Raw genomic sequence first — 24,999 nt, 5'->3', positions numbered from 1 at the left:
CTGTCTGTGTCGGGGACGCGCTCGCAGCGGACGCTTGTGCTGCAGACGGGGAGGCTGTGGAAAGGGCTCCGGACCCCCTGACAGGGGAGAGTAAGTGGAGGCTGCCCGGGAGCCCCCCCTCCACAACAGCTCCCGCTGCAGGTGAGCCCTGGAGGACGGAAAGGAGCTCTGTGGACAGGGAGGGAAGCCGGGGGTCATCCGGCCTGGGCGGCCGGTGTGGTGCCACTTTAGAGCGGCTGCTGCTATAGGCAGAGGACCGTTGCCGGGAAGCGGGGTCTCGGGCTCCTTCAGCTGCGTGGGCTGCCTCGTGCATGGCGATTTAGTGTGGTTGGGGGTGCAGTTGTCACGGTCAAGGGAGCCTCCCTAGGTGGGCGCCTGCACGGTAGGTTTGGGGGTTTGAGGGAGGGTGGCCCGGGGAGCTTGGCGCTCCAATATCCCGGGTTTCGGGGGGGAGGAGGCGCGCGGGCAGGCACTGAAGGGGATTGCAGAAAAACAGGCCTGGCGCACTAGAGGGAGGGAGCGAGCCGGGGACTGCATGGTGGGTGGGGGGAGGAAAAGACAGCCGCAGACACTCGTGGAGACTCCAGAGCGGCAGGCCGGAGGGGGAGGGAAGCGAAGCCCAGAGACAAGGCTGGGAGGGTCCGCGGACTTTGCATGCAGCCTAGCCGCTGGGCAGGCCTGGGGGAGGGACTGGGTGTAGCAGCAGCAGCGTGTGGGCCACTGCAAGCAGGCAGCCGCAGAGGCAGGCAGTGGGAGGTGGTGCTAAGCCGCCCGGGCCACCGCAGGGAGGGAGGTCGGAGAGACGCAGACTGGGGACAGGGGAAGATGCCATTGTGGAGAGGTGCCCAGGTAGCTGCGAGACAAGCGGTGGTGCAGAGAAGAGTTAAGCCTCACACACTCTGGTAAAATGTGAGGAAGAGCCGACTGCACGCACTCGGGACAGGGGGTGTGTGCCTGCAATCCGGGACACTGCAGTGGAGCCGCACTTGTTGCCGGTGTAATGTAATCAGGGGGCGGGGGAGAGATCGCCCTGGTCTGCCGGAAAGGAGCCGTACCTGGTAACGGGCTTTGTTGGTTCATCCGGCTGGAGACTGGTGGGAGGATCGGCCGGGCCTGCCGGAGGTCTGCCCGAAAGCAGCCGCCGCCTGGTAACTGGCTCTCTTGGTTACTCGCCGCAGCTCTGCGGGTTCCGTGCTGCAGCAGAGCCTGGGGCGTGTGTACATACGATGCGAGACCCTCTCGGCCTATTCAGTGTATTGCTGAGGACTAGGCATTTGGACAGCTCCCCAATGGGTAGTGTGAGGCCCATTGCTACAAGAGATCCTCTCACTAGATACGTTTTTTCTGGATCCAGTGAAACGGCTTTAAAACAAGTTGGTACTTGAGGGGGGTGTAATCACTGTCATTTGGGTGCGCGATGAGCTTGTACCTTCAGAGGTCCTGGCGCCCCTGAGTCATTTGTTAGTTTTCCTGTTCGTGAACTGAATTGACGCACGCAGTAGTTCTACCGTTAATAACAGGATGGTTTTGATAATGCTTGACACGTAACGTTTCTGTGACTTAATCCAGTATCATTTTCGGCTTTCGAAAAGTCCCAAAACAAGCCCGCTTAAAAACACCCGAATTAGAAATGATTGATAATGTGTTTGCGCTGACGAAGAAGGTAAACGAACTTTATATCACTTTTGAATGGGGTCGTGCCAGCTTGCAACGTTTTAGTGAAAGGGCTAATGTGCGCGTTCGATTGATTTATTTGCAACGTTGATGCCAGTGTGCTTGTTGATTTTAGGTGCCCGACTATATGCGAGGTATGTATGGATACTCCACAGTTAGAACGAAGTTGGGACATTGAGCTCGTTCGACTAATGTACCTGCTACGGGGATCAAAGCAGTGGTTGGTGTATGATGCACTTGGGTAAATTATGTATACGACCTCATTCATACAACGATGTCTTTGTTATAGTGATTTCTAATGGACATGTTCCAGTACGTTTTTCTTGTAAAAATGTGAGATAATAGGAAAAAATACTATACATTAATTGGAGCAGTTTTAGACAGTTATGTTTCCTCGGGGTATACTGCAACTGTTTGCTAGTTCATTTATGGAACGGTCCTTTTTCTTTTCTAGTGCTCTTTAAGTGCAACAAGAGGCTCGTATTTAGAGTCATACCGAAAAAGAGTGGGCAGCCCTTCATGATTGTGTCGAGGTTGCCTCCCAGAGCCAAGGCACCTATCTCTTGGGCACACATAGTTGAACTTTGGAGTGTGAACTGTTGGGCATACCTAGTTGAACTGATGGGGTTTTCGTCCAGGAGACCCTTAGGAATTTAGGATGAGATTTTGTTGCAGAGAACGAGAAATGTATGTGATGCTCAGACCATTTATGGGTCATGGCAATAATGCGTGTCTTTGCTTCGGTATATGTGGGCCTTTTTTGCAGCCTTGTGTATGTGCATGCCAGCAAAACATGCATTTGACTTACTAAACGCAGTGAGGCCACCAGTAGTGGTATACAGGTGCTATACACGACCACTTAAATTTCATTCCTTTTTGGAGATCTTGTTTCATGTAGGTTCTGAGTTGTCTTAGATGGGAGGACTTTTAATGCCCTGTGTGGTCTTAGGCAGACATGCTATGGTTGCTGTTATTTTAGTGGTGTGCGTTGTTTTCCTGTTGGACCAAATGTTAGAATGGGTGAATAACGCGTGTGTCTAGGACCGATTGTCACACTCCCACTTTTTTTTTTTTTTTTTTTTTTTTTTTAATTTTCATGTTTTATTTCTTTGCTTTGTGCATTACATAGTCCCTATGTAATAGTTACTACATTGAAGAAGATAGTAGGGAGGCAGCTGGTAATAGTAAATGGGGACAGCACAAGAGTTAATCTCGATTAAATAACAGTAGTTAAAGATAAACAGTGCCGTTTTGACAGTAATTTGAGATAGTTTGGTTTGTTTGAAAGCCCTATCCAACTGTGAGTCTCTTTCCTCTAAGGAAAGGTGTTTCTTGCGGTTGGTCCTGATGCCATTATTACAGAGCCAGTAAGGTGAAGATGCAAAGCCGGAGGCAGCACATGGTGGATATGGGATGGTTGAGTTGGGGGGAACAGAGTGTCAATGGATGAGGATGATGATGATCTAGACCTACTTGGCCAGGTAGATGCTGTACTATCCCCGAAAAAGACTTCAACAAAGAAGGCATTGAATAGGGAGCTTTTTTTTTGTTTTTTTGTTTGTGTGCATGGAATAGCAGTCAGTTGAAAGTTACATTCAGGTGGCAGAGATGAGGAGGATTGTGGGAGGCATGGATAGCTTGTTGAAAAGTGCAATGGAGTGGAGGGAGGCAGGTACAAATGTAATGGAGTTGCGGTGGAGGGAGGGTAGCAATTTAGTGTTTTGATACTGTGCAAAATGAGTTAGGGATAGATTGAACATTATGCCACATTCATCCCCCTCTTTTGACAATCTAACAATGTGAAAATATCGATGAACTCCTTCCTCCATATTTTCTCCTTTACTTTGTCATTTATGTACCAAGCCATTGCTTTCATTGACCTGCCCTGTGCATCTTTACCCATGGTTGGCCTGCCATATTTCGTCATGAGTGGCCCCCCATTCTCTGCCGCTGGCACAGTCGGTGCTGCCCCCGGTGGTGGGTCCCCTGACCCGGTTGGCACCCCCAGTTGTGGGTTGGGTCCTTGCGGTGCTCCCCCTGCGTTTTGGCCCTACCCGCGGCCCGTGTGGCGCCGGGACTATTGGTGGCCCGTGTGGCGCCGGGACTATTGGTGGCCCGTGTGGCACCTGGACCGGGGTTTCCCTGGGTTCTGCCCCTAACCCCCCTGCCTCTGTTTTTCCCTGCTCACCACTCCTCTCCATTTTATCCAAGCCCTTAAATGGTCCCTTTCTTCGTCATCACTGCTTTCTTCAGTTGAGGAACTCCCCTGCCACTCCTCACTGGATCCCTTCTCCCGTCTGCTCTTCTTGCCATTGGTTCTGGGCGACTTACCCGAAACCGTGACACCATTTTTAAAACATTTTTATGATTTTATTCCCCACATTTTTATTCACAGTACACTTTTTTTTTTGTTGTTTTTATCTTTTTGTTTTTCTTTTTTTCTTTCTCTTGGTCGGTGCCTCTGTTCCTCAGATCTCTTCGGCTCTGCTCTCCCCCTCTTCTGTCCTTGCGGTACCTCGTCTCCTCCTTCGCTGCTGCTGGGCTCTATGAACAGCAAAGGTGACGTTGCCTTCGCCCTTTCTTCCTTCTGCATTATCTCCAGCACACATTGTGCCCCATATTCTTTCTCTGCCTTTCTCACCCATTCTGAGAATTCTTGAGCCCTTTTTGCTCTTCCTTCTCGTCTAATTTCTGTTAGCCCCGCTTTCCAGCTCCACCGCACCGTGCGTCCTGTTTTTCCTGGTTTTCTACTCCCGATCTTCCTCGCCCGTCTCGTTTGTCCACGGCGAAGGTGTTTTGTTCACTCGCTGCGGTAATTCTGGGTCGCTCCTGCTCCGGCACAACTGGGCGAACTCGTAGCCACTGCGTTTAGGTCGCTTTCAGAGGGGGTGGAAATGCGTGAGCCCGCAAGAGCAAACGTTTTTCCTTCCCCTTATCCAGGCACTAAGAGCCTACCCAAGAGAGGTGAGCTCTTACCTGGTTTGTGCCGCCTCTCCTTTTCCTGGCTTACTTATACACACACCGGCCTTCTTGGGGGCGGCCGGGTTACCCCCTTGACCCCTCGCTGTTATATTTTGCACCTTCCTAGGTGCTGCTTCCTGCCTTTTCCTGGGCCTTTATTTCTTGTGGCGCTGTTCGGATGCCCCTCCCTACGCTTTCGTACCTTTTCCCCCCACCTCATGCCTAAACTCCCAGACCCTCTATCGTCCCGCATTTCATGCGGCCCGGGGCCTGGGGAAGATTCTGTAGATGCAAGGAGTGTTCTGCCCGGCAACTAAAGGAGTGGGGATGAAGAAGTGCTGAAGTTTCAGGTCACTGTTGGGGAAACTCCAGTTACAAGCCTTACAAGGATGTGTATAATGTAGTCTGTAAAGTGGGAATTATGTGTTCACACCTTTGCAAGAGTTGAACATAGAGCAAGGCAGTTGGTCATACAAGAGGAAAGCTCAGGGCTTAAGGAAAAGAATGAGCATCCCCAGCAAATTGATTTGTGAAACCAAAGCAAGTGAGTTTGCAGCGAGGTCTTGCAATTTGAAGAGGGGAGCAAAGATGGGCCCTTGCAGGACTTTTACTGTAGGCGTATGAGGTCCCAATCCAGTGGGCGGCCACGCAAGAGAGCACAGTGGCCTGAAAGCCAACTTGTGAAAGAATTTGCAGACAGTGGGTGGTTAACTGTGTCCAAGGCGGCAGAGAGATTTAAACTAAAAGAGGATGTATGGTGGCTGCAAGGCATACATTACTTGCTAAATAACATTGTTTTGGAATATTTTTCCAGTTTGATTAGTGGTATTTCAATGCAGGCTTGATGAGAAGTTGATTTCTCCCGCCCCGAGTCCCTGTTAATTTCTGGTAAACTGCAATACTGCATCACACTCGAGGTTGCTCTTTGATGTGGAAATAGATTTAAGGTCTAGCTGAGGAGGAAGTCCACAAGGGAGCAAGGGTATGCTGTCCAAGACAAATGCCAGTTCTGAATTGGGCACCACAAATGAGGGAATTGTCCAGAAGTGGAGAGGGAGCTTGAAGGGAAATTTTCACTTGGTTTCGGTGGGCCCAGTGCTCCAGATAAGATTTTGAAATGTGCTCAATCAATTCCATGACCTATAGAAGTCTGATGGGTTCGCACATCCCAAATTGACCTTGTGAAGCAACTTTCTGTAGCTGCCAAGGCTTATTCTATGTAGGACTATCTAGATTGAATTTTCATATTTTGATTGCCAGATGGTGTTGAGGGAATACAGTGTGCATAAGACTTGTGTGAAGTGAGAGTAAGATTGGGTTGAATGAATTTGCAGGTTATGCAGGGTGACCAGTGAATGGTCCGATAGGATGGTTTCCTGCCTCATTCATTTTTTCATTTTGGGGCGAGCTTGAAGTCTTGCATGAGTGCGACTGGGATTTGAGGGTGAAGGGATCTTTGTGGAAGAGGCCGAGGGTGCTAGTTGATGAGGCCGTACTAAGAGGGACTGGTGAAATTATTTGAACAGCAATAAACTCAAGAAGAGAGGATACATTTGGGGCGGGGGTCCCGTTTGCTACGCTTGGTCATTTATGAGACTAACATTACCACTCTTAAACCAAACCTATTTCATTGGGATAGAGCTGCAAGGGAGATCACATGTGAGGTGGGACACACTGCTTGAGGACGTTTGGTTACTTACTTGTTGACTGCCCATGGACACACTAATCCCTGACCATTCCCACCTGCCAAAAACATATCCTTCTTGGATCTCTGAGCTCGTTCTAGCAAGCAGTAACCTCACACCTTGGCCTGCAAGTGTGATTCTAAGCAGTCTGCTAAGTTATTGTCTTAATTGCTGAGTTAAATTTACTAGCGGTGTAATAAAAATGAGTTGGGAACACTAGAAAGTTGAAGCGACTGCGCCTGATTAGTACTCTTTGAGTGTATCCTGCTGTGTGTGATGGTGCCTCTTAGGACAGTGCCCCACTGTCCTGAACTTGCAAGGCAGGAAGGAGTAGGAGACCCTGCAGTCGTGCTAGAATGAACGAGAGTAGAATCTCTCTATTGATGAGCCAGAAACTGGGTTCTTGGAGCAGTGGAGCAAGTGTTTATATTCATAACACTTGTTCCCTGCTCCAAGAACCAAGTTTCTGACTCATTTAATAGAGAGATTCTACTCTCGTTCATTCTACTGTATATAGCGCGACTGTGCAGGGTCTCCTACCCCCTTCCTGTGTAATAAGACTGTCTTAACCAACCGTGCATTCAGCTACTTGATTTAGGTCTGTTCCTTGAACTGAAGTCCTTTATAAAAAAAAAAAAAAGCTATGACGAAAAAAACACCGTTTTGCTTATGTCTGTTAAATGGGCATTCAGGAACATGTTTCATATTCCAAGTAACTCACCATTTTCCAGCTGTTTATCCTTTTAGGACTAGGTAGCACCGTTTGGTCGTGCCTGGCAAATGCCTAAACCATGCCTAACCAAAATCAAAACGGTTCGCTTTGCCAATGACTGTTTAGGTCGGCGAGCAGCACGAGAAAAAGTAGCAGGTCAAATATGCAAGAGTGGTATTGTCACAGTGGGAGTTCAAGGTCGATAAGATAGGTGGTCTTGCTTAGTGTTAGTGAATTCCAGAAGGTGTGGGTATGAGCATTGAGTGAGCGGAGGTTGTGACTGGAATACCACAGTGGAGAGGGGAGTTGGGAGTTGGGTCGGGATGTGGTAGGAAGAGAGAAGCACTGGGGGCATGCATGTAGTCCGTAGGTGAAGGGTTAGGGGTTAGGTGCAAGGGCAGGGGGACTCTTGTAAGGTTTGAGACGGGAAGTATAAAATTCAAAGTTGAAAGCTACTAGCCAGTTCTAAAGTCACTTGCCACCTACATACAGCTCATACTTGTGTACATGCGTGTTATAAACACCAAATAATATATCGTTAGCTAGTGGTGAGGGCAGATTTTGCTTCCTGGTTAGGATATGCATGGACATAATGGTAGGAGAATAGTATAGGGTAACATACTTTGGTATACAGACGCACGCATTAACGTTACCGATGAGTCGAGCTGCAGAGTATATGGGCCTCATTACAAGTATGCCTGTCCAGAAATAATGGTCGCATCAACACCCTTTTCCCACACTGGCACACTACAACCCGCGGTGCCAGAAACTACGTACCTGAAAACATGACCCATAGTGCTACCGTTGCTGGCAGCACAGTAACCACCAACAGTGGCAGCCCCCTGAAGGTTGTTCCGGAAACACTGGCACAGTGGTAGTACAGCATCATTACGACTTCTGTCAACACAGGAACACTGGCATAAAAATGCTGGTGCTACTGTGAAAACCGTGCTGGAAACCGCATCACTGAGCAGACGTTAAGCAGTTTCATGTGTGCAGCAACAGGTGGCCGTAATCGGCCCAGCTGCACACCATGAGTACTGTGAATGCTCGAAAGGACAACGCCCCAAACACCTTCCAACACAACCATGCTGGCAGCTGCAGTCAGGGGTGGGAGGGTTCCTGTATGCAGGGATCCAATATGAGCTGGAATTGGAAGAGGCAGAGGAGGATGATGGCCGCCCATACCCCGCAGGCAGCCACCCATACCCTGCATAAGGGCCACACCCTTGAACCTCACTGACGCACAGATCCACATCCTGCATCGGCTGGATAGGGAGACCATAACCACTATAGTCAACCTAATCCAGGACAACATCCAGTGCTTAATTGGCATCCGGACCACCCCACCACTTTGCTAAAGGTAGTATTGGTGCTGCATTTCCTGGCCACTGGCACCTATCGGCACACTGTGGGAGAGCTGCACTGGATACACACAGCCCTGTTTTTCAAAGATGCTAGTACAGGTCCTGTCTGACTACATTGACCTCCCCAGAAGACAGGCACAGGTTAATGCCTCAAAAGTAGGACTTCATGTACTGGCAGGCATGCTGAATGTGATGGGCCCGCTGGACTGCAAGCATGTTGAGCTGGTGGTCAAATATGCAAATGAGGACGATACCACAACCGGAAAATGTACCACTCGTTGAATGTCCAGGCTGTGTTTGATGCAGACCTCCCAATGACCCACTGCAGTGGATGTTTTCCTGGAGCCACACATGACTCCATGGTGCTGGGTAACTCCACGCTTCCAGGTTGCATGGGACAATACAGCAGAGAGCGTTCCTGGCTGTTGGGTGAGGGAAAGTACGTGCACATAGCATGTGCACTGGACAGGGGACGGGGGGGGGTTATTGTGCGTTATGCAACAGTATGTGCACAGATTGCATTCATGAGCGGGATGGCATGTGGGGCATGGGCAAATGGAAGGGCACACCATCACAATTTGTGCACAGCTGGACAGGCACATCACATGCACTACAGGTACCAGAATTCATTGCCCATGCCACCTACCCCAGCATGTGCACACTGTGGACATATCCCGCTGCCTGCGTCACTGCCAATTTGACTTGCCTCCCCACCAGCAGTGTATCCCACAACATGAAGCCACTTCCCCAGCACACCCAGGTAAATCTCCTTTTCCATCAAGGTGCTGGTACCCCCTCCACCCCCGATTTCTATAAAATCTGTCGACCTAGGACTTTGGAATGCTAGGTCACTGCAACAAATCTGCCGCAGTTCTGGACCTGTTTCTTAAACTAAATCTTCACTTTCTGTGCATTACAGAAACATGGATTCTGCCTCGCAATACTACTGTTTCTGCTTCTCATACCAAATCTTTGACCTTGTTCATCAATGTCCCCACGTCTTCTCCTACTGATCTTTCATCCTACTCCTCATTTGAATTTATCTATAAAATGTACTCTAACCCTTTTCCTGTCTCATTTATCATTGGGTACCGCCCCCCTGGTTCCGTTGGTTCTTTTTGTGAAGACATTGATCACCTTTTGTCTCACATCTTGCCTACTCCTATTATACATTTAGGCGACTTTAATCCCCATCTTTCTTTTTCTCTCAGTTCTTGACTCCCACTTTCTTCTTTCTCTTGCGACTCCTCCTTCTCATGTCTGGCTCCTCTTGTTCTAATCTTCACCTCAGCTCTTACTGCTTCTCCATTGATCACCTTTTGTCTCACATCTTGCCTACTCCTATTATACTTTTAGGCGACTTTAATCCCAATCTTTCTTTTTCTCTCAGTTCTTGACTCCCACTTTCTTCTTTCTCTTGCGGCGACTCCTTCTCATGTCTGGCTCCTCTTGTTCTAATCTTCACCTCAGCTCTTACTCCTTCTCCATTGATCACCTTTTGTCTCACATCTTGCCTACTCCTATTATACTTTTAGGCGACTTTAATCCCAATCTTTCTTTTTCTCTCAGTTCTTGACTCCCACTTTCTTCTTTCTCTTGCGGCGACTCCTTCTCATGTCTGGCTCCTCTTGTTCTAATCTTCACCTCAGCTCTTACTGCTTCTCCTGTGTTAGCTCTACCTGTCTCTTGTCTCTCGGATCACTATCTGCTTTCAGTATCACTAGTCCCCCAGTTCTCTCACTCCCAACTACATTTTTTCAACGTGATCTACATAACTTTAACCCCACGCTTTTTAACACCACTTGTATCTCTGTTCTATTTCCTTCTCAACCCTCGATGCTGATGAGGCTGCTTCTGTCGTTTCCTCGTCTTTCTTCCTCTCTAGTCCAACTCTATCCGCTGTCTTCCGTTCACCCCACCAGGAAACCACCCCAACCGTGAATGCTATCTCACCAGCTTTGCTCCATGCGCCGCTTTCTCTGACATCTCGAAAGGCACTGACGTAAGTCTAAATCTACGTCTGATCACTCCTACTTTTCCCATCATGCTCTGATTGTTTATTCTCTGCAAAGCGTCTCCATTTTTTGATCTCTTGCATACTCCATCTACCCACCGTAGGTGACTCTTCCAAACTGTTGCACAACTTTTCTCCTGACGTTAGATCCTTCTGCTAACGCCACTATTCTATTTGCTCAACTTGGCCCATTTTTTCTCTTCGAAAATCCTCTATTCCAACTGATGTGCCACCTCCTCCCATATCCATTCCTCCTGCTTTGTTTAATCATTCTGCTTCAGTCTCTAATACTGTCTCTAATACTGATGTTCTTCTCTTACTAGCTAAAGCCCACCCCACTGCTTCTCCTACCAATATGATTCCTTCTGCATTAATCCCTAAGGCCTATCCTCTTCTTGTACCCTACTGTTTCCTTCTTCTTTCTACCTCTATTTTTCCAGCATCCTTTAAACCGGCATCTTTTCTAAAGAAACCTACTGCAGATCCTTCAAACTTTCACCCTATCTCTCTCCTATCATACCTTTCTAAACTGTAGAGAACAACTTGTTTACGCCCACAGTTCTTTATTCGTCTCGGAATCTTCGCTTCTTCCACGATTTCAATCTGGCTTTTGTCCCATGCATTCTACTGAAACTCCTCTTGTCTCTGTACTAAATTCTCGTCATTCAGCCCGCTATTCTAAACACTCATCTTTTCTTATTCTTCTGGACCCATCAGCTGCCTTGACTGTGGATCACTCTTCTGGCATCCCTTTCCTCTTTCGGTCTTACAGGTTTGATTCTGTCTTGGTTTAACTCCTAACAATTGTTTTCTGTCTCCTGGGCGGGCAAGTCCTCTACGTCTCTTTTGCTTGCCCAAGGGGTACCTCAAGGGTCGGTCATGGGCTCCTTTAGCTTTTATCGCTATACATCACATCTTGCAGCTATTATTTCCTCTATTTCCTCCTTTAGCCTATTTCATCATTTCTACGCTGACAACACTCAATTGTTCCTCCTTTTCTCCTGAAATTCATCTCTCAGCTTGCTTAGTTACTTTTAAATCTTGGATGTCTTCCCGCTGGCTTACTCTTAATGCTGGGAAGACCTGAAATACTGTTTTCCTGCTAACACTCTTCCTCCCCATCTTCCACCTCCTTTCATATCTTTTCGTCCTCCTCGGCTCCCAATCTCATCCACAGCTCGTAATCTTGGTCTCTTCTTTGACTCAAATCTTTCTCTCATCACATTTCTATAACCTCTAGTTGTTGTCGTTTTCATCGTCACAACATCCGTAAGGCCTGCCCGTTTCTCACATTCCAAGCCTCGAAACTCATCATCTTTCGACTGTTTTACTGCTCTGTTTGGTCTTCCCAATTCTTGTCCTGCTCCTCTTAGTTTAGTCTTTAATTCTTCTATTCACCTACTGTCTTCTCACATTTCGCGATTCTACATTTTCCTCTCTTGCGGCACTTGGTTGGCTGCCCTTTTATTCTCAAATTAAATTTTCTCTGTCTCGTCTGTCTTTCTGTGGTCTTGCCCCTTGCTACCTTGACTTAATATCCCTCTACACTCCCTCTAGCTCTCTTTGGACTTCCTTAGTTCAGACTCCCACTCCCCACCCCCGTGCTAAGTCTCGTTTTCGATCCTTTGAACTTTTTTTCCCCTTCATTGGAATGTTCTTCCACTTTCCCTTCGCTCTATCACTCTCTACCCTCTTTTCCATGGTTCCTTAAAGTCTTCTCTATTACAACATTCCTTATTTTCTGGACTTTTATTGCTTGACTTTTATTGTACAGCGTTTCATTTTTATGTTCAGCGCTTTGGCTTAAGGCGCTTATTAAAAGTCAAATAAAATGCAACTAATTGTCACAAGCCCACATACTCATATGCATGTAACATGAATCTGAACAATGAAGGAACACAGAATAACTAATGGGAGAGGTGACCGATGTACAACATGCAAACACAAATTAACATAGCACACACAGGCCATGAAGAAGCCTGTGCCGGCATAAGGTTAATGACCATGGTGTGTGTTGTATGGTGTGGGGAATGTGGGCGCAACCCACCTCCATGCAATACAATGCACCAAAAACTCGGGTCATCTATGCCTTTCGCTACGTCTTGCGGCACTCCCATGTGACGCCGACCCACATCCAAACATGGCTGCATTGTCACTACCACCACAGTGACTGTGCCCCCTTTGTGTTCCTCCCATGCATGTGATTCCGGATGCACATGGCTCATGACCCCTGTCGGGCAGCCACAAAATCAGCACGTGCATGCCTACAACCGTGCCCACATCCAGACAAGGCGCACCATCAAGCAAACATTTGGACTCTTGAAGGCAACGTTCCGCTGCCTAAGTAGATCTGTGGGTGCCCTGATGTACAGTCCTGTGAGTGGGCGACATCGTCCTGGCCTGTTCCATGTTACCAACATGTGCATCAGGCACAACATTCCCTTACCCCCAGACATGGACATGCCTCCAGCATAGGGGGCGACGGCATTGATGGTGAGACTAAGCTGCCACTGCCCCATTTGCAGGGATGACGTGGGCGGACATGAATTCCACTATCAAACTCAAACTCGTCACAAACTACTTTTAGGCACAGAGCACATGCCCCAGGTCGTACACCACAATAACACTGTACAGTAAATAAACCATACTCTGATGAAACGAATGAATGTCCAGTCATGATTTGCAATGCAACACCCAGTGTATTAAAAAGGAATGAGAAAAAATGAAATGGTGGACCAACACCCCCTCCCCAACGTGTGACACGATGTCAATGAGTCACTCTGAGAAACCCATGCCACATGTTTGTCCAGGGCTTATTTATGTGGGTGCTTGCCACCTGGGCTGCCCTTTTGCTGGGTAGCAGACGGATGCATAGACCATTGCCTCGGGCTGCTCTGGAGTGAACTAGTAGGCATGGAGCTGGTGGATGGCATGTGGGATGGATGGTGTCATTGAGATTGACTCTGCCATGTCTGACTTGATACTGTTTCCCCTTGTGGACCCTCCTGGCCACGTGTGCTATGGTCGACGTTGTACATCCAAGGGCACATACACTGCGATGCCCAGTGGCCTGAACACTTTCGCGCATGAGCTGGGCCTCCGCATCAGGCGGGACTCCTGCAGGTGCTACTGCACCAGGGCCGACCCCCCCCTTCCTGCCTTACCTGAATGCAGCGCAGGCGGCCGCCAATGTCCCCGACACTGGGGAAGGGTGGGTGTGGGGGGCTATGCAGCTTGATGAGGCTGAAATCCGGCAGCTCATATTGGGTGTGATCCGTGGTGTCCCCTGTGGTCTCAAAGCATAATCTGCAACTTCATTGCTGGTGTCGGGCGCATATGATGGAGGCTGTTAGGGTGGGGGAAATGGCTATCCTCCTGCAGTCGCCCTTGTAGGCAATTGTGCCATGGAGGGGTGGCTGTTATGACCACTGCAGGAGCTGCCGGAGGGGTGGGGCAGCAGTGACAGCCACAGTGGGTGCTGCCATGTCCTGTGTGGTGGTGGTGGTGGTGGTACTTGGAGTACACCGCCTTCCACGTCTGGTGCCCCTTCAGTTGCCTGGTCTGCCTCCATCTCTGTCAGATGATGTGCCTGATGGTGGAAGAAAGGCATGATGTTAGGGACCAGTGTGGCTTCCAAATGCCCTGATATATGCAATATGTTGATCATGTGGCGTGCTGTTGAGGGGACATGCCGTGGTACATTGCATGGTGCACTCATGCATGTGTTGTGTGGCCTCAGCTGCAAGGTCTGGGACGCTGGCACATGCAACACAGCTCTGCTCTGACTACTGGGGTTGTGACCGAGCATTTGCATGCAGGTCTGTCTGGGAGTGGGGATGTTAAGTCGGGGGGAGTGTATGGGGACAGGGGGCTTCGGAAGGTGCAAGGCACAAGTTGATGGTTGACACATTTGCAGGACCACCATGTGAATGGGGGTTTGTGATAGGTCTGGCAGGGACATTCAATGGGAGGGTGGCTATGTGCGTGTGTGCGCGCGCATGTGTGGGCTGGCATTGTTGTTTTGTGGTGGCAGTTGTGGTATGGCAGGCACACAAGAAGGACCTGGTGACAGGGTGCCTTGTGTGCGTCTGGGGGCATGCATTTTCACTTGGCAGTACAGGGTGCCAGTGGAGTGTTCATCATGGAATTTTAAGGCACAGATCATTGTCATGGTGCCTGGTTATATGCCCACAACAGTGCCCTGGGTGTTTATCCTGGTGTGTAAATGTGCCTTCAGGGTGTGGGTGTGACACAGTGTGCAGGTGACAGTTAAGGTGGCCTGTCATGTGGTTGGGAATGTCTGGCACGGGGGACCAGAAATGGGACTTGTTTGTCACCATTTCGACATGTTCGGGAGGGGGAGGCTGGGCTGGGTATGATTTTGGGGAATGGGGACTGTGCAATTGTCATTTCAGTTCTGTAGCAGTATGGTGGAGTGGGCAGGGGGGTGGTTACTGTTGGGGTGACATGTCCATTGTGTTGGCCCATGTGTCCCAACAAAGATGAGTGGGGGGGGGTGTTCTTGTGCACTGGTTAAGGGCGCAATGCACCTAGTCAAATGTGTATGGCAGGTGTATGTCCCGACTTAATGTGACATGGCCTTTGGGAAGGCCATGATAATGGGTGGCTGCTCAGTGCACATTGCACACGCGCCAACGGGCGGTGGTACGTCCATTTGGGCTAGGGGTGGTGTTGTACATTGCCATGGCATGCTGAACAGGGCTGCAGCGCCGTGTGGGTGTGCTGATGGTTGCAGGCAGTGCTAGCATGCAACCATGGGCATTATTTCATGTGTGCCTCCACGTGTGTCTGGACTGGAGTTTCACAGTGAATGACATCACAGGCCACAGGGACTGGTGCTGTCCCCGGGCCTATGTGGTTGCAGGCCTGGGGAATGTGATGCGTGTTGGGCACATACTTCACAGAGGCAAGGGGGGGCTACCTACCTGGGAGTCGGATGTGTTTTTGATATTGCGGCTTCATGTCTTCACTGCCGTCTGGACTCTGCAGCACCACTCCTTCGATTCCCTCCACATGCAGCTCACTGCTGCACTTCTCCCAGGGCAGGAGTCTTATTGGGGGGTGGGGTAGAGTCAACCGCTTGTTGCCATGCACTGTCTGCGGTGTGCGGACAGGAGGTTCCTGGCCCTCAGACAGAGGTCTCACCGCTTGTGGCAGTCCTTCACTGTGCGTGGGGTCGTCCCCACCATGGAGCCCTTTGTGCCCCTTCCTGCCATATTTCCTTCTTCTGCTGGGTTTGGCGGTGCTGTTCCGTTGAAAACGGCTCCCCAGCATGCTCAACTATGATATCAGTGAGCTTGTGCAGCTACGCCTCCGTGAAGTATTATGGCTTGTGCAGCCGGGATGTGCAATACCATGGGTGAGGGATTGATTTCTGGAGTCATGAGGGGGTGGATGGCTGCTGGTACCTTCGGATTGCAGTGGTTTGCGATTTTGATGGCTGCCGGCCAGTTTCCTGTTCGGGATCCCATAATTTTCAGTGAGTGTTTCCAGTCACAGTATTTGCAGTGCACTTTTTCCGGTGCTGCTGTGTCTGGCATGGGCATACCGGAAACGGGGGCACCGGCACCCTGCATATTGCGTTTTCCACATTGTTACCGTGATGCTGGTGATCGTTTCTGGCATGTCAGAATGCATGTGGCTGACAAAGTGCAAACTGCTGTTGATTCCAGTGCTACCGGGTGAAGGATATATTGGGACCAGCATCACAGCAACACCAGGGATTTACCGGCATACTTGTAATGAAGCCCTATGTCTTGGTCTTAGTTTGGTCAAACAGTTGGTCTCGAGTAGCTCCTTTTGGTGTTTAATAGGCGTCCCGGGGAGACGGAATAATGTATACCTATAAAGTCATGTTGCACTGTCTTGTCAGCAACCCTACAGCTAAAGGGTGTATCGGCCACTTGCACTCTCTAAAAATAGGCAATACTCCCAAAAAATAAAAAACTGGGAGTAAAAATCCTCCCAACAAGAAATGGGAAACACCCCTGGGACCTTTTGTGCTCCGGTTTTTCACCCATACGGCTCCATGGATATGTTAGTGCAACTAGTACACATAGTACCACAGGAAGATACTACTACTATTACTGCTTCATTGGAAGAAGTAAACATATTTTTTAATGTGAATGAATAACTAGAAGCAAAGGAATATTTATTAAAAAACATTTCCGTTTGCAGTTGAAGCATTTTTACTCGCTCATAAAATACTTCCATTGGGAATTCGACTTACATTTGTACTCCCCATCATTTTACTCCCAGCTTTAAAATACAGGGAGTAAAATACTCCCACTTCATAATATTATCTGGAGTACTGCTTGTCATATATATAGATTTTGATGAAACTCTGGTTATTTGAAAGCAAACATCAGAGCTTAAACCATTCCAAGCTCCTTATTTTGTGCCAGGATTAATTATCATGATACAGTAGTACTCTTATTTCTTTTATCTTTGCATTCATTTCAGCGCACAAAACCTGGAGGCATCTAAGCGCTAGTTACAGTAAGTGTTGGTACAGTTCGAAAAGTACACAAACGCGTGTTGGTTACAGTGAAAATAGGTGTGTGTATACCGACTGGCTAAACTTCGACTCATATGGTGGCTACTGGGCTACTTCGGGTGTGCAGACAAGTATTAGAGACAAACTTATGTGAGCACAAACTGGAAAAACCTCACCTTGTGTTGCAGGGGGCTTTATCAGGCATGCAAGTGCAGGTAGGTAATAGGACCCTTCCTATTTGTTTTCCAAGATGTCTTATTGCTTGCACAGTGCAAACTTGCTTGCCATACCGTGCATCTTTACTCACTGCTAGATTTTCCCCTTAGTGGATGTAGAGCAAAGAGGATGGATGATCCGTGGCCTTGTTGCTCCCCCAGAGAAACGAATTCAGCATTTTGTCATCCTAAGTGTTTCCAATTTTTAAAAAAAAACAGCATATCTACTTTACGGACCCTGTTGTTATTTTAGCAGTAGTGTCTCTTCTCCTTGGTTAATGTGTGCAAGTTTCGAAATTTCGGATTACTTGTTTCATGAGAACATCTTCAATGAGGCCAATAGCTCGGAAGCCATGAAACCGATGAGGCTTGTTTGCATCCACGCATGCACGTTAAGTTTGGTCAGGGTTCGCTTGTTCGTATTGCTGAGGTAGTTTGACCTTTCACTGCCCTAAGGGAAACATTTTCTGTGGTAGCCTATTGTAAAGAGTTCTGGTATTATGACCGTGTGATGCCTGCAGAAAGTTAAATCGAGGAATTTAATCCGATACAAAGCAAAGTGTGGCAGATTTTAAGAGCTCAGCCTTTCTTGGCCAAGAACAAAGGGTGAATTGACCAAAACCGTTATTGTCTCTGTCAATTTGCTTTGCAACCAAACCATTTCTTCTGCTAGAGTAGTAATTTGCGTCGTAAAGTTTAGTTTGTTAGTTGCATTACTACTATATGTATATTGAACTGTTGGCTCACTACACAATGAACATGCGCTGCATCTGAAATGGCGACATTTCCATTTTTAGGTCAAATGGTCCATAGTAAACTTTGCCTTGTAAATTACTGGGGACCATTTGATGTCAAAAATAAGAGTTTCTCGTAGTCTATAGTACCGCCTAGTGTATCTGGTTTGTATCTGCCATTTCTCATGCTTTGAAAATGGAGGTGCTGTAATTTAAAAACTCAGCTAGTTGTAGTGGATGATTCAATAACGCCCAAGCAAACTGTTTTTATTGACTGTGAGTTCCCATACATACTTTCTTGCACAATTTTAATGGTGTGATTTATGTTTCATTTGGCAGGTGAAGGGAATCCATTGGCATAATACTGATGCCTCCCATCACAAGATTGCATGCATAGATGGTAAACGACTTCTGCACAATATCCCTCGGAAGTAAGTGAAATGCTTTCAGCGACAATACTATATGGTTTTCAAGTATGAATGTTAGTACTCGGATTTTTATATTTTTAATACTATTAAATATAACCCATATTTACAGAGCTTGGACCGTAGACTAGGATGATTATGAAATCCACAAGTTACAGGGATTTTTGAACATTGCCACTGTAACCAAATCTACCTTGCCGTTAAAAGAATTGTGCCCACTTTGCATATATTAGCTTGGAAGTTTCCTCAGTGGTTATAGTATCCTTGGACCGAGACTGCAGACACGCATCAATTGTGCATGTGTTGGCATTACATTTGCCACTGACTAATATCCCAAAAAATGCTGAATCACAATAATAGTTAATGGTGTCATGTTGTTGTGTCCATGATTAAGCACAAAATTGTTTTTAAAGTGTACTTTTGTGTGCAAATAAAATAGCTTTTGCCCCATTAGCTTTTGAACTGACAGGAAGACATGTCCCTGGACAAAAATGTAATTTCTGATTCCCAACATGCTTTCTGAAAAAAAAAGGAATCCACATCATAGTTGAAGCTTTCTGTCTGAATCTTTTGATATGAAGAAATGTGCAGGTCTGAAGAAGCGGAGTTGTGTATAGCTTTTTTGGAAAATAGCCTTTGATCGGGTCCCTAGAAACCTGCTGTGGGAATCTCGAGTGAACTGAAGGCTGTGAATGAATTGTTGGCCGTCAATGTACATTATCACTTGGCAATCATTTTCTGCTGGGCTTGAAGGGGGAAGTATACACTTCTCTCCAGTGGCCATGGGGGAGTGATGGGGATGTGTGGTCACTGCCCCGCCCCCTCCTGTGACAATAAATGTTATAGCGGAGGTAATACTCCATCCCAGTGCTGATCTCCTAATGGGGCAAGCCTGTGGATCTGCCTTTTTTTGCAGATGACTTAATTTAAAAAATGTAAAAAAAACACGCCAGCAGGGTTACAAAGTCAATTGAATGTTTTGCATTAAATGAGCCCCCTTAAATGATGGATGCTAAATATTGCTAGAACTCAGTGACTTGGCACGTAAGGAGACATCCCCAAATGCATCTTTTGATTGCATAGGTGTGTGATGTTCACTGCTCGTTTCTCCCGGAAGCATCAGATCTCGAATCTTCCCCTACCTCTATACAGTGCTGTGGAGCTAATCTTTGCCTTTAATCGTTTTGGAAAAGGGACGGTTTTCCTGACTCTGGAGTGGAGAGGGGGGGGGGGTTCCAATAGGAATGGCCTGGCTAGCAAGGAAATGCTGTTTTTAAAAGCGTTCTTTCAGTTGCTTAAAAGTACCCTTAACGCTCCCGCTATTTGGAACTTGGTTACAAGCAAATTGAACAATAAGCTTGTCTAAAACCTGTTTGCTGGATAAATATTTTGGCGCTCTAAATATAAGGAGCCCCTGATTTATGTGGTAAATTCTGCAGCAGTATTAACGTTACTCGGTTTCAGCTACATCTGTCATGTAGCCTGTGAACTAGCCAATAACTGGGACAATGCCATGAGAATTGATAAACACTCACTCAATAACTAAGGCAGCAGCAGTAACTAGATAAATAACGTGAACATAAATTTATGTCTTGGGAGCAAATTGGCCCAGATTATTGCACTGAGCGCCTGGAGACATGCAAATGGCATTGGTGTGCTCTATAAACGCTCATACCTAACACTAAGAGTGAACTTGGTTGTGAGAACTATTTAGCCGTTATGGAACCATATTTTAGAAGCATAAATTGCGGCATTCTACTGCTCACATGCTTTAAGGAAACCAAATATTGTTTTGTCACACTGAGGCTGTAATTTGCCCATGTTACAAAATTGTGACTCTTGGTTGTTGCTCATTTTGAGATGTTTTACTTGCAGAGAGGATCTCATTCTAAAGCAAAAGTAGTGTTTTGTTTTTTTTTTCTTTTTTGTAGCAAACTACTTGAGATGGTTATGGCTGTTGAGAGTTCAGTTGCAGAATTGCACCATAGAGGTTTGATTTAATTGAGTTGATATTAGCTAAGCAAAAGGTAGACACTTAGCTGTTCGAGTAAGGTTGAATTTTCTTTCTTAACATCCATGTTTATTATTTTTTTTCGTTTGAGGCTGCTGTCTACTTATTCATCTTTTGAGATTGCCACATTGTGTGGCAATATTTGATAATCAAGGTATTTTATTCATTTGATAGCATTCTAAAATTCTAAGCAAAAACTTAACTTTATAATGTTTTGTCAATGCGGGTGAGGGGGACACATCCCTACAACCCTACCACAAGCCAGCTCCCCACCAATATTGCCTGACTTCAACAAGCCATCTTGGTTTTGAGGGGAGAAAATTTGAGCAAATACAATTCAAGCTGTTTTTGCTCAAGCATTCGAACCACTACCATGTTTGTATAATGTGTTTGTTTTATGGACTAGCCTTCCAAAACATTCATTTGTTGATTGAATGGAAGTGATGATTCGGTTCTGGTGGTTGAATGCTGGTTTGTTAGTGTTTTCAGTAATGGGTCAGACACTGTGCATAATGACTGGTTAATAGTTATTACTCTTACTGTGATATTTATTGGAAACGCGTATATTGAAATCATTCTTTCTTTTCCTTTCAGAATGTGAGGCTCGTTTAAGGTGTATTAACAGCAGACTTCAACGTCTTCTGCTAGAATGTTTCTTATGAATCCCCCTCCAGTGGTTGCTCTGCAAACAAAATGGACATCATTTGGACCATCGAGGAGCTATAGATTTCCTGTCAATTTTTCTGAATCCGAGGAGGATATTGCTGGAACACCCATCAATGCTAAAGTGCAGATGATCATAAGTAACCTACACACTGATGAATCTTCTCTTGACATGAACAATGAGTATGACTGCATTATGCAAAAGAACAGGAACGGAGATAAGTGTTTTGATGGACTTCCAGTAGATGCCAGATTGGTGAAAGTCCAATCCCAGGAATGTGTGAAGGTTGGCTTGCCAGTTGAGCTTAGTAGCACGGAAGAAGACAGCACAGAGTTTGGGCCCTTGGTATTGGATTCGGATAGTGATGATTCTGTTGACCGAGATATTGAGGAAGCCATTCAAGAGTACTTGAAAAATAAAAGTGAAACGGGTAATTCAAATCCTTCGGATGCAGAGTGCTCTAGATTCACCCAAGATGTCAAACCTAGCACACGTAATATCCCACAGTCCAGTGCGTTTCATGATTTGATGGCTGCAAAAGCTAAAATGGATTCAAAAAGCTACAACGAAGGCAGTTTAGACATATGCAAAAAGTTACAGTGCTCGTCCCCTGCTACTGATGACAGCGAAGATTCTTTCGAAGAGAGCATCAGAGCTGAAATCGAGCAGTTCTTGATTGAGAAGAAACAGGTAGAAACCACCAAGACACAGTCCACTTTGGATAAAAAGACTGAGATTCATATCAAAGTGAAGTCTGATAAGCGCATGAAAGTACCAGAAAAAAACAATTTCACTAACTTGAAGCAAAATTGTGAAGAACTTGTCATCGGCAGACACAAAAAACACAAAGCAAGGCCACCATCCAAATTTCCTACCTCTACAGTCGTGGCAGCCTCTAAGCGTCATGCAGCTCTCATCAAAACACCACCTTTGTTAGAACAGCAAAATGTGTGCTTTGCTGCACCAAAACAAACTTTTAATGACCGAATGGATGAGTCTGGAGGTTCAAGTAGCGATGATGGTATTGAAGAGGCAATTCAGCTTTTTCAGATGGAAAAACAGAAAAAAGAAGGTAAACCTGTCCCGCACAGCCACTTGTTAAAAGATCCCTTTAAAGTATCAAACTGTGAGGAATCTTTCCATCATGGTTCCACTAACCCTTTCCCAGCTGAAAGTCCTAAAAAAGTAAGCAAGAAAAGAAAGCGGACTAACCTAAAGTTAGAACAAAAATTGTCAAGCAATGCCCAGAGCCAAAATGTTCAAGCACTTAAATACAGTAGGGTTTCTGCACCACCAGTGGATAAAATTGCAAAGTTTGAACCCTCCTTGATGTCATCTTTCAGGGCCGAATCTGCTGCTGAGCTGATGTGTGCAGAAGCCATACTTGATATTTCAAAGACTATAATGCCATTACCTATGGGAGAACCTGAGAAGTCATTGGAATTTAATTCTAATACCCCAACCATTCCACATCATTCTGACAGTGACAGTAGTGCAGTGGACAGTGACGACAGCATAGAGCAAGAAATCCGATCCTTTTTAGCTCTAAAGGCTCAAACCGAATGTAGCTTAAAGCCAGAGATTTCCAAGATTGAACATCAAAATGTTTTGTCCGGTCAACAGCGTATCCCTATCAGCAGTTGCACATTTTCTTCCCCTAAGACAAAGTTGTCATTGTCTCACAAAAGAAAAAAGAAGACAGGGAGCAAAGGAGTTCAGTTAAGTGTAGAACAACAAAACATCAACATAGCAACAGAGTCTTCTCAAATGACTGACCAAAGGGAGTTAGAAAATCGCCTCTGTCCAAGTATATGCTGCATAGACAATTTTACAAAAGCCGATAATGACATGGTTGTTAAGTGTACACTGCAAGACATTTCAGAATGCAAGGACTCTCTTGGCCCTGTAGCAGCATCAACTTGCATAAAAAATACGTGCACTGCTTTTGATGGGGGAGGACCAGAAAGGCGTACTTTCCGACTGAGAGAACCTAGTTTTACAGGTGACAAAAGTAGTTCATTGGACAGTGATGAGGACCTTGATGCTGCAATCAAGGATCTGCTCAGATCAAAACGAAAATGTAAAAAAAAAGTGAAGGACCAAAAACCACATTGCAAGAAAAAGGTTAGATTTGGTGACACTGAAATGCAGGGTTTGGAAGCGTGTGATGCACTAAAACAAAAAGACTGTTCTTTGAAGTGTCCGAGCACATTGAAAAGCTGCCTTTTGAAACCCAGGGAAGTGCCACAAAGTGTGGTCAACGTCTCTGAGGACACTCTGAACACAAAACAGGAAAATATTAAGAGTGGCAACGATTCATCATTTTTACCTAGTCCACAAAAAGAAGGCACAGAGTCTGTTTGTACTACAGAGGCAATAAGTGAATTTGCCACAGAGGAGTGCATTGTGGAAGTCGATGAGAACAGCTCGGTGGACAGTGACGACGGCATTGAACAAGAAATTCAGAAGTTTTTGGCAGAAAAGGCCAAAGAGTCAGTCAGCCCTGTATATTCTGGTGATGCCCTGGCTAGTTCTAACTCTCCGGAAAAGGCAAATGATTTGTCACAGCACAGCGAGAGGAGCACAGAAAAATCGAAGAAGCCTGATCCCATTCCCACTGTACTGCCACATCAATGGAATGCTAGTAAAGCGAGTGAACCCTACACAGATCACACCTATTGTCCTACTGTGAAACCATCAACTCCTCCTAGGAATGCACGCACTGTCAATGAAGTCACTAAACTTTGTGGGGGGAAAGGAGTCTTGTTAAATAAGAAAAATGCAATTGACAGCAATCTTGGAAGACTTGCAGACAACAATGTCAGGGCGACCTTGTTAAGTTCTGACCTTGCAGGGAAAACTATTTTTCCAGTAACTATTTTAGGGAATTTTGTAGCTGGTTTACAATACATTCCTGGGAATGTGAGAACTGTGTTTGTAAATGGGAAGCATGTTTACAGTGTAGTTCCTTCCACCAGAGAAAGTGATGCACAAGCTCTTCGTAGTAAAATGGCACTTGGACTTGCTGGACAAAGTGCCAAAACTACACCAATAACGAAGGTTCAAGTCAGTAAAGACTTGATAAAGCAACCTGTGAATTCCAAAGAGCCTGTGACATCGACCATCTTTAAGAGTGAATTGAAGGAGCAATCATTTGGTGTTCTACCGATTGTTGAGTCCAGAACAAAAGAAAAGTGTGAAGGAGTGTCTTTGCTGCCTAACTTAGCTCGCTCTAGTGTCGTAGAATCACCATTGAGGTTAAATTTAAATGTGCCCAAAGAGCCGCAGCCCATCCTGTCAACAGCAGGGACATTAGTCTTGTGTACAGAAAAAGTAACAATTACAAATGAGACAAAGGTGGCAGAAGGCAGCAGTCAGGAGAGGCTTAACACAAGTTACCCTGTACTTTTGAAGCCAGAAAGCGAGGTAGCATGCACTTATGTAAAGTATGACCGCAGAGTGGACCAAAGACAGGAGGAGTCTGTAGATAAAGACTCATGTAAATTTAACGTTTGTGTTCAGGAGAGCAAAAGTTCAGGAGAAACAGGAAAGGGCTCAAATTTGTAAGTACTTCCTTGCATATACATCTTGTAGATATTGAGTTGCTGTATATATATTGTTGGCATAGTATGACGTTTAGGATAAAATCATTTTGCTCACACAGTGGAACTTTACATTGTGATGTAAATATTGCATCTACTTTTGATGGATGTATCTTGCATAAAATGAATTGTTTTTTGTAGACTTTTGTAAAGATTATTTAAGTAATTTTGATAATGAATTATTTTACAGGGCCTAAATATGTACTGTAGTTTGCCAGGGTCTTACATAGCATTTGCACCAATGAGATGGCTATGTTGTACGTGAATCTACTGAATGCATTCAGCTCATATCATAATGATCAGTTCAAAAAACGAATTGTCTTCAGCTGGAATCCCGTACCACTTCTCTACAGGTGCTTTGACATGCAGCACATAGGATATGAATACAGTGTAAATAAATACGTTCTTTTGCATACAA

The 24,999-nt window shown here is 46.1% G+C and overlaps 1 protein-coding gene across 1 annotated transcript; it reads left to right on the top strand.

The window, feature by feature from the left end:
- Nucleotides 1-24,999, top strand: PPP1R26 (protein phosphatase 1 regulatory subunit 26). Its single transcript, XM_069609601.1, has 3 exons — nt 1-141; nt 18,219-18,310; nt 20,910-24,999. Exon 3 carries the CDS (start codon nt 20,965-20,967, stop codon nt 24,544-24,546), a length of 3,582 nt encoding a protein of 1,193 aa, XP_069465702.1. The 5' UTR covers nt 1-141; nt 18,219-18,310; nt 20,910-20,964; the 3' UTR covers nt 24,547-24,999.

Source organism: Ambystoma mexicanum, chromosome 8, assembly GCF_040938575.1.
Source record: "Ambystoma mexicanum isolate Mex_15411 chromosome 8, UKY_AmexF1_1, whole genome shotgun sequence".
Lineage (NCBI taxonomy): Eukaryota > Metazoa > Chordata > Amphibia > Caudata > Ambystomatidae > Ambystoma > Ambystoma mexicanum.
Note: the sequence above shows the minus strand (reverse complement) of the source record. Positions and strands in the feature narration are given on the sequence as shown.

Bases quoted from the DNA above. Each gene is read 5' to 3' on its own strand.
- PPP1R26 (XM_069609601.1), top strand. From the start codon at position 20,965: ATGTTTCTTATGAATCCCCCTCCAGTGGTTGCTCTGCAAACAAAATGG.